At 38.1% G+C, this 12231-nt stretch overlaps 1 protein-coding gene across 1 annotated transcript; it reads right to left on the reverse strand.

The window, feature by feature from the left end:
- Window positions 1-1213: 1213 nt before the first annotated feature.
- Window positions 1214-11175, reverse strand: LOC129367245 (tetraspanin-5-like). The gene is given in 11 exon segments (XM_055041558.1): window positions 1214-2817; window positions 2924-2969; window positions 3783-3844; window positions 3937-4053; window positions 5045-5092; window positions 6533-6658; window positions 6787-6957; window positions 7053-7162; window positions 7165-7198; window positions 8060-8110; window positions 10789-11175. Coding segments are annotated over 10 exon segments (816 nt in total). The 5' UTR covers window positions 10873-11175; the 3' UTR covers window positions 1214-2817; window positions 2924-2956.
- Window positions 11176-12231: the final 1056 nt, after the last annotated feature.

Genomic DNA, 12231 nt, shown 5'->3' on the forward strand with positions numbered 1-12231 from the left:
AAAAATATATATTTAATCTTTCTCCTGCAATGCTCATATTTTATAATTAATTGATTCTATTATAATAAAAATATATTTTACCATTTTTAATTTGAGGATCTAACTTTGTTTACCTCTTATTTGCCCTATTTGTCATTTGTTAGGAGAGAAGGATAATAATACTGAAAATGCCAGAAATACTCCTTTCAAACACTAGGTGGAAGGAAAGAGTAGTGTTTCACACTCAGTATAAGGAAAACAGCTCATTTGTTAAACTTACTAATAAGAAAATGCAAGCCACGACGTTTGCTACTATTTCGTTTCTAACGGTGATGGAGATATTTTAAAAAGAAGATGAAAAAGAAAAATGTTTAAATGGATCTAAAAATATAGGCAAAGTAACAAAAATACTCCATGAATATTTCACATTTTTCTCAATACAACCTCAAATCTTTGAACATCACAAAGTTATGGAGGAGCTGAAACATGTGAATATCCTACATTTGGAGATGAACACTAACACTGACAATCTCCCTGACGTTGGTGATTTAAATGAACTTTTTTTTCTACTTTGTGTGAATCATGGATGTGCTGAAGAGAAGTTTCTGTTTTCTCTTTTTCTTCTTCCCTCCCTTTCCATCTGGCTCTACCACAAGCTGTCCAGCTGCAGATATTCTGTGATATTCTGCTGTGTGATGTTTTCATGTTTTCTGAACTGGTCGTTGCTGAAAATGAGAATTTGTTCTCAATCAACCTGGTAAACTAAAGGTTAAATAGAACCAGAGCTACTATAAAAAGGTTGAAAACACAGCATGTTCATGTATAAAAAATGGCTGAAATCCAGGCAACAAAGCCTGTTGTGAAACTCTGGCTAAACCTGAAAGTTTATGTCCATATACTCCCTCCATCTAAGGGGATAGAGAGGATCTGGAGCAATTTTGCAAAAAAATAAAAATAAAAAGGTATACAAAAATACCAGTAATTGTGAAACTAGTAAAAAATTATGTATCCTTTTCTCCCACTGTACTACGTAATGTTGCTGTGTGCAATCCAAATCATTTATCCCAGTTGGCTTGGCCTAATCTCATGCCATGTTTTGGTTTGGTTTTTAGGTAACCTGTTTTGCTCTTGGTATTGTTTTGGTCAAAAAGATATAAAAACTGTTCCTTTCCAGCTTCCTGTCTGCATTCCAGTCCCCCTCACTAAAACAAAATCTCAATAAAACTAAACCAGAAAATGTACAAGGTGACATTTATTCAGATCTTTGCAAACATTTACATATTTTACAATGTAAAGTCACTGGAAATAGAAAATGCACCATATTTCAAATGACATTTATGAAAGGAACTGTCTGACCCTTAAAGGGTGATAACTATTATAATGAGAAACATACATCAGAAATTTTGTTTTTGTATTCAAGTCACAATACAGAATTTTACAGCCAAAATTGAGAATCTTAGCAATTTTACTTCTGTCAACATCTTAGAGTTGAATGAGGAAGTATTTATTTGTTTTCCAAGAAGACATTTGATATTTACAAGAACTAGCAGAAAACAAAAGAAAAGAAAAACAGATTCTAAGCAGAGATCACAAATATGGCACTAGATGGTGAGAGATAATGTGATTAGCAAACACAGACAATCAGAAGCTTTCATCAAAAAAAAAAAATAGTATTTTTAAAAACCATTTCTGGTTTATTAAAATATCTACATGAAATCCAGTGAACTGAGGAAACAAATGTTTAGAAATGACAGTTTGGTCTGACAATGATTCAGTTCAGCCCATTATGATGCAAATCACTTCAAAGCAGAGGGAAGATTTCCAATAAGCCCGCTGCTGGAGCATGAAAGGACTTTTTACATGCAAACACAGAAACAACTGTATCCCGGCGCAGACTGCTTTCAATATTCTCCTCAACCAAAACTGCTGGTGGAAAAGCTGGAGTTTTATGAGCCGGCTGTAAATCGTATCTGCATGCTGTTAAAGGGGAGAAGGGAATCAGCATGCAGTTAATTATGGCACTTGAGAAATTACTTTCAAAACATCCGGCTGAAGTAGGCGATATCAACGAAGCGGTAATGAGCCAACACCTGTATCACAATTAGCTTGATTTCATCAATGGGAATACATGATTCGTATTAAAAATGAAAGAAAATTAAACTCACTAATATCTCCAGTTGTTCCTACCCAATTAAGAAAAGACGAACAAAACCAAAACGCTGAAATTGACTTCATCATTGTTTCATGATGATTAAAGTGCTTCGAGCTGAATTTGGATTACACACTGCATCCGTGCATTTGGACCTTTTCTGTCACTGACAAGCTTTTTAAACTTTACACTAATCGGTGACATGACGCTGTAATCCCACAGAAAACTCTTTACTAAAGTCACAGTAGCTTAGAGCAGAGTCCATTAAACGCTGAGCAAAGTGCCTACCAGCCAAGTCAAGTGTAATAATTCAATAAACACTGTGGAATACTAAATCAAAGACATTTAGGGGAGCCAGTGATCCATCGGAAGGCAAACGGCATGCGCTGCATTTCCACAACTTCTTTCATCTGTGCACACAATCCTTCCATCCAGCAGTTACAAGCTGCAGCTGTAAAAACTCATTTTCAATCTCACTTTAGTTCCTGTCTGCTCAGCTCCTCCATGCAATCTTTTTACTTTTAGAGCTGCTTGTATGGGGATTAATGAGACTGTTTATGATGCTCTGCATCAGAGCTCTGAACAGATTTCAGAAATGGCGTTTCATTTAAAACGACTCGTATCAGTGTGTAATTAACTATTTACATGAGACAGGTGGAATCTTGGCTGATGGTGTCCAAACTTCAGTTCTGCAGAGAAAAGACGAAACAAAACTCAGTCCAAACATGTGGGGCGGAAAGGGAAAACTCTAGAGAATACAATGCAAGGAGAGAGATTTAATCTCTCTGTGTTTACCTGATGCCTCTTTCCTGCCACTGTGTGTAGGTCTTAGGTGAACAGACTGCACACAAACAGAAGTCAGAGTTAGAAGAACAATGCCTCCTTAGGTTTGCAAATAATAGAACAGCACAAAGTAATACATAATTACAAAGATTAGGAAAACCCCTTCCTGACTTTTTGTTCTTTAAAAAACTAGTCTACAAAAAATGTCTCATATAGACCATATTTAACATTTAATGCAGCACCAATGTTTGATTTTATCATTGTAAAACATATGAATTTAAGACAATATGCTGTCAGAGGACTAACTCCTTCCAAGTGGCCTTACTGATCTTCTTTCTTCGTGGCGTTGGTAGTTTTGTCAACGCAAAGTAATTTAAGACCTGGTGAAAATCTGGTCCTGTTTAAGACTGGCTAAGGTCTATAATTAAGAGGATTATTTTTATGACTTTTTGAGACCCCGCAGAAACCCAGTAAGTATGTTTGGTGTGAAACAGCTGGCCTGTTCTCTCACCCACTCCTCAAAATCGTGATGGAAAGTCAAGAGAACGTGCCAATAAAGTACAGGCTCATTCGAGACGTTTACTCTGCGTCAATGAGAAGCGTATGATGTACATGCCATGATCTGTGCCTAAATAAGTTAAGAACTGCTGGGACTATGACTAGCAAAGCCTGGTGGGAAACAATGTTTATCTCGTCACCAAGAACAATGAGGGTTGATAATATCACCAAAGTCGAGGTTAACTTTAAAGCTTATTTTCTACAAGAGTGCCAGTAATTAAGGAGCGCTATGGAACATTTAGTCCAGGCAACTCAGAGTCCTGTGGCTGGAACTCACATCCCACTTTTTTTGCAATGAACTATTGTCACTTACCAGCTTTCTCTCACAGCTTCAATGTCGCTCACAAGATTCTGTGCCAAACAGATCCCAAATATCTAAGAACAGACACAATCAGACCAGATTAGGATGGTATTAGACACAGGAACACATCAGATGTAAGATGGGGTTTTTTCACACACTTCCCCACCTGCAGTAATGCAATTCCGATGAAGATGCCCGCCACCACGGTCAGGTTGTCTTGAAGCCACCTCTCAAACTGTGGGACGCAGCCTTTGATGTAAATGAAGTTTCTCTGCTCTGAGTCCTGAAGGAAAAACCAGACATTCGTGAGTTAAACCATGAATTATTTTGATTCTTATTTTATCCAGAAGTACTGTCGGGTCTGCATGTTCTTTAGTAATCCTTACCGTCACGGATACCTTTGATGGGAGCACATGGCTGTATTTTGATCTCTTTGGTCTCCCTCTGAATGAAATCCCTCTGATATTCCTCACTTGTTAACAATAACTCAGCTCATTGTTTTCCTGTTGTGAGTCTTGTTAAAACTGTCCCACTGCAGCTCAAACGCAAGGCCAGGAAAACAAACGAAGCCTTCCCCTTACATTTCGCTGCTATGGAAGAACAGCCAAAGCTAATGACGGGGGGGAGGGGGCGTGAGGCTCAATTTGCATTGCATTGCTGCCGTGTGAGTAATACCACACGCCGCCCTGAGTACTGATGGAGAGCCAGCTGCTTCGCTCTGAAGACGGAGGAGTTTGGAAGCGAAATGAAAGAGGATTATTGTGACCAGGGTGGAGCTGCCGATGAGCTCACGCAGCCTGGGGCCACAGAACCGAGAGTCGTTCACACTCTGCCCTTTGCACTGCTATTGCCGCAAAAGCTTTCTGGGTGAATACCACACTGTAGTTTCTACAGTCAAGAACAAAAATTATGAGCTTGGAGGATTTGGATTTAAAATACAATTTCATTTGATCAAGAAGGTCTGATAGGAAATGAGAGAGGCGGCCACCAAAGATAATGAAACGATAAAAAAGAGTATAATTTTGTTTTAAAAAGTAATTACCTTTTTGATTTCCTTTTAATAAAAAAAATGGACAATTAAGACTTTTATACTCTTTCAAATAATCAGTGAAAAACATGTTTTTTGGCATTAGAGCAATGAAAGCGTTCCTGATGGATGGTGAATTTTAGCTCCCTCTGCTGTTGTTTTTACCAGATTCACTCCCAAACCATAATACTACAGCCATGGACGATTTGGACTTGCCTGTAGTTCAGAGTTTGTGTTTACAACTCACCGACTTTGCACGGATGTCGTATCCACACTGAGTGTTAATGACGTCCTCCTGTGAAAAAAGGAAATGGTTTACAATTTAAATGAATTAATCATATCGCTGCAGTTTCGATGGAAATAGAGAAAACAAATTGATTTTGGTAGAATGTATGTTTAAATGATTATTCTTATGAAATTTGGATTTATTACTATATTAAAAAGTGAGCAAATTCAGGTGTGGAGGGAGGGGGGGACACAAAAACAAGAAGTGTAAAAATCCTTCTTTTAATGTTTATAGGCCTCCTGTCAGTTATTATTAAGACATCCAGCACTTATTTAAGATGTTATTAAAAGGACATAATTTGTGCTACCAATTTAAACCTTTGATTATTAAAAAAAAAAAAACTTTAAAGATGTTAAATTTACTTGCATACTTCTCTCCTTACAACTGATATGGATAAAAACTATTTGAGCTTTTCAGAAATTTCTAGCAGTTTCAAGTCAGTAAAATCCAAGCTTTTACACTCGAAAAATTTTAATGACGCAAACTACAAGTTATTCACCAAAAACATAACTTGGCCATAAGCATGTAACTTCAAATAGTTCACGGTATTAAAATGTCAATTTGAGACTATCCACTTAGGGGTAAAATGAAATAGCAATTAGAACATGACTTATTGATTTAGACTTCAACATCCTGTCAATTCTAAATTATGTTTAGAATTATGTTTTTATTGGCAAAGAAAGAAAATATTTTTGATTTATATTTTCACAAGCAATTTCTGACAGCATTTTGACAAGTTACAGTTCTGCCTTATAGTAATAATAGCGCAGGACTGGAATGTTAAGGTGTGTTTTTTTTTGGGTCCATGTTACTATACTGACAACTGTAAGAGTTATTCGGTGATCTACAATTTTCCACATTGCTGCTAGATGTCCCTGCATCCTCCAAACTCGACTTCTGACGGATTTAACAACTTGTTTCCAGTGGAGCTAAAACATGATCCCTCGTAGCCCTTTTCTTATCATCACAGTTTTATCAAAACCATTAGAACAAGCAAAGCTCATTTTGGCAAAATGTGACAGAAATATTAATCAAATGTATAAATTATATCACTAAAAATGATTGAGTCTAGCCGTCAGTCTGAGAATCACTCCAGGAAACGTATTGCTACGTTTTTCTAAAGCACAGCTTTGCTGGGACAGCAGGTCCTGCAGCTGCTTTCATTAAAAAGAGTGCTTTGCTGCAATATTCTCCTCCCTTCTTTCAGACTTTCCTGTATGCTGAGTCTGAGGGAAATAAACATTGACGTTTCAACTTCCTTTTGGAAGAACACCATCACAGCTGACATTGTCAGGCAGCTTTCTGTCATCTGGAAAACTTTTATAACATGGTCTCCAATACTGACTATGTTTCCTACTTCATCTAAACTCTTAAAAGAAGAATCAACATACTGTGCTCATTGCTGTGCGTTACTAATGAGACCAAGGAATGCTTATAAAACATACATACAGCTGGATCTTTGGTGCAACAGGAAAAGGGCACTCCACATTTCTCACGACTCGGGTTGGAGTCGGTGCAGTTGAAGTAAATGTTCAAATTCCAGTCGTCAGCTCCAAAAGCTCCACAGCACTCCCACTGCAAGGTCAGAGACATGTAAACAAAGCTTGAGATGAATGTCAAAATGTCCCACATCGCTGATCAGTACAGGGTCAAGTAGTATCGGGGAGAAATCAGAGAAGGGACTGAAAAAAGCTAGTGCTCACATATTCCTGTGTGAAGTCAATCAGGTTTTGAAGATCAATGTCATCCCTGTAAGCTCGGATGTTGTTGTTAATGAAAAAGTTAAGCTGATTCTTTATCCAGTCCTTGAAAACGAAGGCCAGAACACCCGCGGTCAGCTCCAGAAAGAAGATGATGCCCAGGAACACTGAGAACTAAATTACAAAAGCAGTCGCCATTTTAACACCAAGATAACATCAAGACAGTAAAAGTGAAACGAAATCTCCGAACAAGCCTGGAGGCAACATACAAACTTGAGAAGAAACGAGTTCTCCCGGAGCGCTCCAATGCAGCCAGCGAAACCGAGGATGAACATCACTCCCCCGACCACGAGAAAGAGCCACACCGGGTCAAAACCCCCAGGTCAGTGATGGATGAGATGTTGGAGAGAACACCCTGGAGAGGAAGCACAACCTCATGAGCATTAGAGACTCACTTTTAGTTGTGATTTTGGTCTGTTTGAAGGCAACACTTTCTCCCAAACATATAGCATGTAACTTCCTGATCCTGAATGTGGAGATTATAGCAATATTATCTTGAAGGTTATGTGAAACAGTTTCAATAAAGAAAATAAAAAGAAAAAAATATTAATTAGGCTAATAAAATTGCAAACTCACCATCAGATAAATTATCGACTAGAGATAAACAACTTTAAATGTCTTTAGCAAACAGGAAACAAACTCAGCAAAGACGGGTTTGTCGTCCTTCTGTTGACCAGGTTTTTAGCTGACTACTCCAAAGAAATCAAATTTTTTGGATTAAAACACAATTAATGTTTGTCAGCATATGATATTTTTGGTGTTTTTCATAGATCCAGACAAGAAGGCAGAATTCTCACAGCCTGAAAGAAACAAAGTACCCACTGATTCAGCCCAATATTGGGTCTATGCTAACTTAAAGTGGCAAATTCCTTCACCTGACTACAATATGTTCTTTATGAACAAGTATAGACAGTACATTCATAAATGTTCACATAAAGAGTGGAAACGTCTGAGCACTGAGTCCCACTGTAACATTAGTACAGCACAATGAATCAGTCAGATCAAATCCTCTCATTGTTCTTCAGGATATCTCACAGGAAAACAAGACATTCCTTCCTCATTCAGTAAGGCCACTTTTACATTCCACCCAGACATTCGGATACGAGTGAGAAATTAAAGAAAATAATCTGCTGATTATTTGCAGATGTTGCCGGGTGTGAAGACTTGTACGATTAGCTACTTCCATTTCTGCCTCCTGAATTTGTAACACACCCACCTTTTCGCTCCAAGCCCACAAGCCGATGCCAAGGAAGGCTATTCCGAGTAACTGAAAGAGAGGGGAGACCAGAAAGTAGAGAGGTTACTACTTAGTGTTGACTACAACATGTAGACATCACACAGGAGCACATGACAAGAGAACACAGACTTTTTCTGGCTCTGGTCCACAGCTAAGAAGCTCCCATCTCAGTCTGCAGAATCAGCAGGAAGCTCCCACATCAAGAAGCATCTTTAAACTGCTTTATTACGGGGGATTTAGGAATGCTTCCTGCCTAGTTTGCAGAAATTCAAGGATTTGCATCAGATATTTTTTTTTTGATCTGATTGGGGTATTAAGATGTACCTCATGGTAATGTCATGCAATTAAGCATATTATCACATTCATGGCATTAAATTTTAACATTGAGTCGTCGACTAAAATAGCGGTGGTCTCCCTCCTGAACCTGTTGCCCCTTTTACCTGTTTTCTGTTAAGTGGAAGAAAGGATGGGTGATGGATGGATTATTTTGAATAACTTCAAGATGTATTATGATTATTTACTGATGAGGGAGATGGTGACTACTTGTTGATGATGATCATTTCTGTCAGTCTGCCCAATGGAAGCTTTGGCTTAATGCAGCTTGCTACCATTTGTGTGTGAATGTGTGTGCGCGCGCGAATGGGTTAATTGTCTGAAACCACTTTGGAGTCCTCTGACTTTATAAAGTGCTGCAGAAATGCAGGCCATTTACCATATGTGGAGTTAATCACTGATAAGCTCCTTTGTTTACATTGTGTCTGGTTTTATGTTATCCAAGAGAGACTAAATATGCAATCCCAGAACGGGTTGTTATCACCATATCAAGCCAACATTAATTATCAAGCTTTTAAGGGGTTTTATAGGCCTGAGCATGACTTTGGTTTAGGTTTAATAACATGGAGTTACATTTAAATCTTCCATCTAAACTCTTCAGTCCCAGGGCTTTATCTAGCTACTATTTATCTTTTTTCTGAACATAAAGTTCTCCACATAGTAGGTCAAACAAACACATTTTTACAAGTCTGTGTTTTAAAAAAATTACAGCACTGTCCAACGTAGTATCTGAAATTAAGATGGACCGATGAGGCCTTTCCTGGCTGATACAGACTTTCGATTTTCGTTTATTTCTGACCTGGCTACTAATTTTTTTCAGATACCAATTTTATTTATTAAAACTATTAATACTTATTTAATTTCCATTTAGGATTGATTAAGTATGTTTGAATTTGATTGAAAAAAAAAGAAGATATAAAATAGTAAAACCAAAGATGAATACCCAGATGGTGGAGCATTATAAATCAGCAGCAGATTCCCAGATCATCAATTTAACGAAGAGTTTACTCTAGATTCATTGATCCACCTCAAAATAAGTTAATTAGAAACAGTGTTATTTTGCCTGTTAGGAAAAAAACAAATTCTCTTTATACTTTAAAGTGAATACTTTAGGGGATTTATGTCTCTTGGAGTGGGATTTGTGATTAAATGTAAAGTCTGCTGGACACTTTTTGATCAATGTGTGAATTTAGGTCAACAAACACTCTGGAAAAAGAAACAGGTCACATCTGCCTTAACTCAGGGTTAAGATAGGTCAAACAGTATGAACATAGACATGTTTCGCATTAAGCTGCATTTTCTTTACTTATTTCTATCACTGAAAAATGGCATCACTGTCCTCTTTAGAATCTCAGCCACTAAAACTATAAATCAGGTGCCAGACCTGAGCACCTGATGCAAGATACATTAAATATTGCTATTGCAATATTGCACAAAAACACTGTGAATTGTCTGTTTGCCTACTGTGAATTGTAGTAGTTGTATTCAGAATGACTACACTCCTGAACCTACAGACAAAATCACAACGTAAATATTTATATCTAAGCACATGTAATACGTTAGGATGGCCTACTCAAAGTCCAGACCTTAAGTCAATTGAGAATCGGTGGTTTATGAAACCTGTAAAGCTGTTCATAGAGATTCCTTCCACTCGGACTGAGCTTGAGCTGTTTTATGAAGAAGATTGGTAAAAATAAATATAATGAGCAGATGTGCATAGCTGGTAGAAATAACCCTCACAGAACTGCAGTTGTAACAGCTGCAATAGGTCATCTCTTAGGCAAAAGACAAATGCAGGACATAATTTTTTCGTCTTTAAGACAGCATACACTCAACAAATTCATATTCATTAAATAATTAGAAACAGTAAGAACACCTGGAAAACTGTCATATTTAAGTTTTAGGAAAGCCCTGCACATAGACACTCGTTTGATAGAACCAAATGTTTTATCCAAAGGGGAAATATTGTCATTTTGAACCAAGTTCTCATCTCATCTTGTCAATAAATGCCCTTTCTGATCAACACATCTTCATAAAGCCAGCATTATTTAAAACCTGACAGCACTGAGTAAGGTGCCCAGTGCTGCTAGCTGTTAGGCGGGAGGCCCACGGCGAAGTGTTGCATGATGTGTTTGTTTTCCTTCGTGGGAGCTCCACGCTGCTGCACAGCACGACCAGAGATGTTGACAGCTCCGAGCGCACTTTCCCCTGCACAAACATTTATCACTGCGGCCGCAATCAAACAAAAGCGAAAGCGTTGCTGATGGGTGACAAAGGGAGCAAGTGCGCGAGAATGAAACCTATCCTGTCCGGCAGGGAGCCGCGAGAGACACCGTGCGTTAGAGAGCGGGGTCTGGGCAGCAGGCGGGACTCACCCAGAATATGATGTTGAATCCGAAAATGAAATACTTGATGCAGCAGCTCACTTCCTGAGCTTTGAAGTGCTTCCCTGACATCATCTGGACGGCTTCGGTTTCAGAGGGTCGTCCGCACCAATGGGAGGATTCGCATCGACGCCTCTCTGATGTTTGACAACAACCTGGCGGCTCGGGTGGAAACACCCTTCAATGTTTTTGACGGCTCCAAATTTCAGCGGCTCATTGGAAGCATCGTTCTGCGTCTCCGCGGAGAAAAGGCGCAGATGGAGCTGCGGAGCGCGGTCCACTCAGGACCACAAAGAGGACAGCTGGAGCGAGTCCACTGTGAGAGCCTGGATAGAGATGGTGGTCCCCCCAGCTGACCCGCAGTTCAGACCAAAGACATAGCGGTTGTCATCTGAGGGGCGTTTCTGAGAGCCAATCAGAATATGTTGCTGTTTTAGAGGGCGGGACTTCCTCTTGGGCCCACGATCTAATGTAGGATATTATCATAAATACGTATTCATGTCTATGAATATTGTTCCCGAATCTCTTATTTTTTGTTACATTTAGCTAATTTGCTTGAACTACATAATAATAATAACAGTAGTAATTATAATAATCATCATCATCATCATTACATAGTTATCTTCTTGTCACACTTAAATGTTTCAAATGATTAAACATAATTATATAATAGTAATAATTATAGTAACAATAATAAAAACTATTATTATTGTTGTTACTACTACTACTACAACTAATAATAATAATAATAATAATAATAATAATAATAATAATAATGCACATGTTATCTTATTATCATTAATGTTGTTGTTGTTGATGATAATAAAAACATAACTTGGGCTATTACTTCACCCTGTGGCTTTATTTTTAACAAAGAACACACTGTCCTACAAAGACGGATTGTAACGTTAAACTGAAAATCCTGTGACTCACAGTTAAATCTTCTGGAAGTTTTCTTATAAAGTGGAATACAGCATTGAGGTTCTTTATTCCATCTGAGTTCATAGTTTTCTGTTTTAGTGCTATACTAAAACAGAAAACTGTACAATAATAAGCAACTTATTATTGTACAGCAATAGAGAGCAGATTCATTCAAACCTTTACAGTGTGGGTTGTAATAATCCTGAGGCTGTCATGATTCAGTGGATTTATATCAACGATAAGCCGGTTGAAAGAGTTTCGAACACGTAGCAACGACGCCGTCTAGCGGCAGCTGCTGTTACCTGCATTTCCGTTAAGCCGTTAATTGTTTGCCACCGTTTCAGAAACATTGAACTATCGGTAAATAGAGAACAGAGTTGTTAACCTGATTTACAAAGGTGTCAAAAGGTTAGTCTCAGTTATAGGAAAATAAGCCACAATGCAACTTATGTACATTTACCAAAATAATCAAACTTCATGAGTCAGCAGTTGGACAATAAACACAAAAGTAGC

The sequence above is a fragment of the Poeciliopsis prolifica genome, unplaced genomic scaffold (genome assembly GCF_027474105.1).
Source record: "Poeciliopsis prolifica strain line A6 unplaced genomic scaffold, Auburn_PproV2 SCAFFOLD016, whole genome shotgun sequence".
Classification (NCBI taxonomy): domain Eukaryota; kingdom Metazoa; phylum Chordata; class Actinopteri; order Cyprinodontiformes; family Poeciliidae; genus Poeciliopsis; species Poeciliopsis prolifica.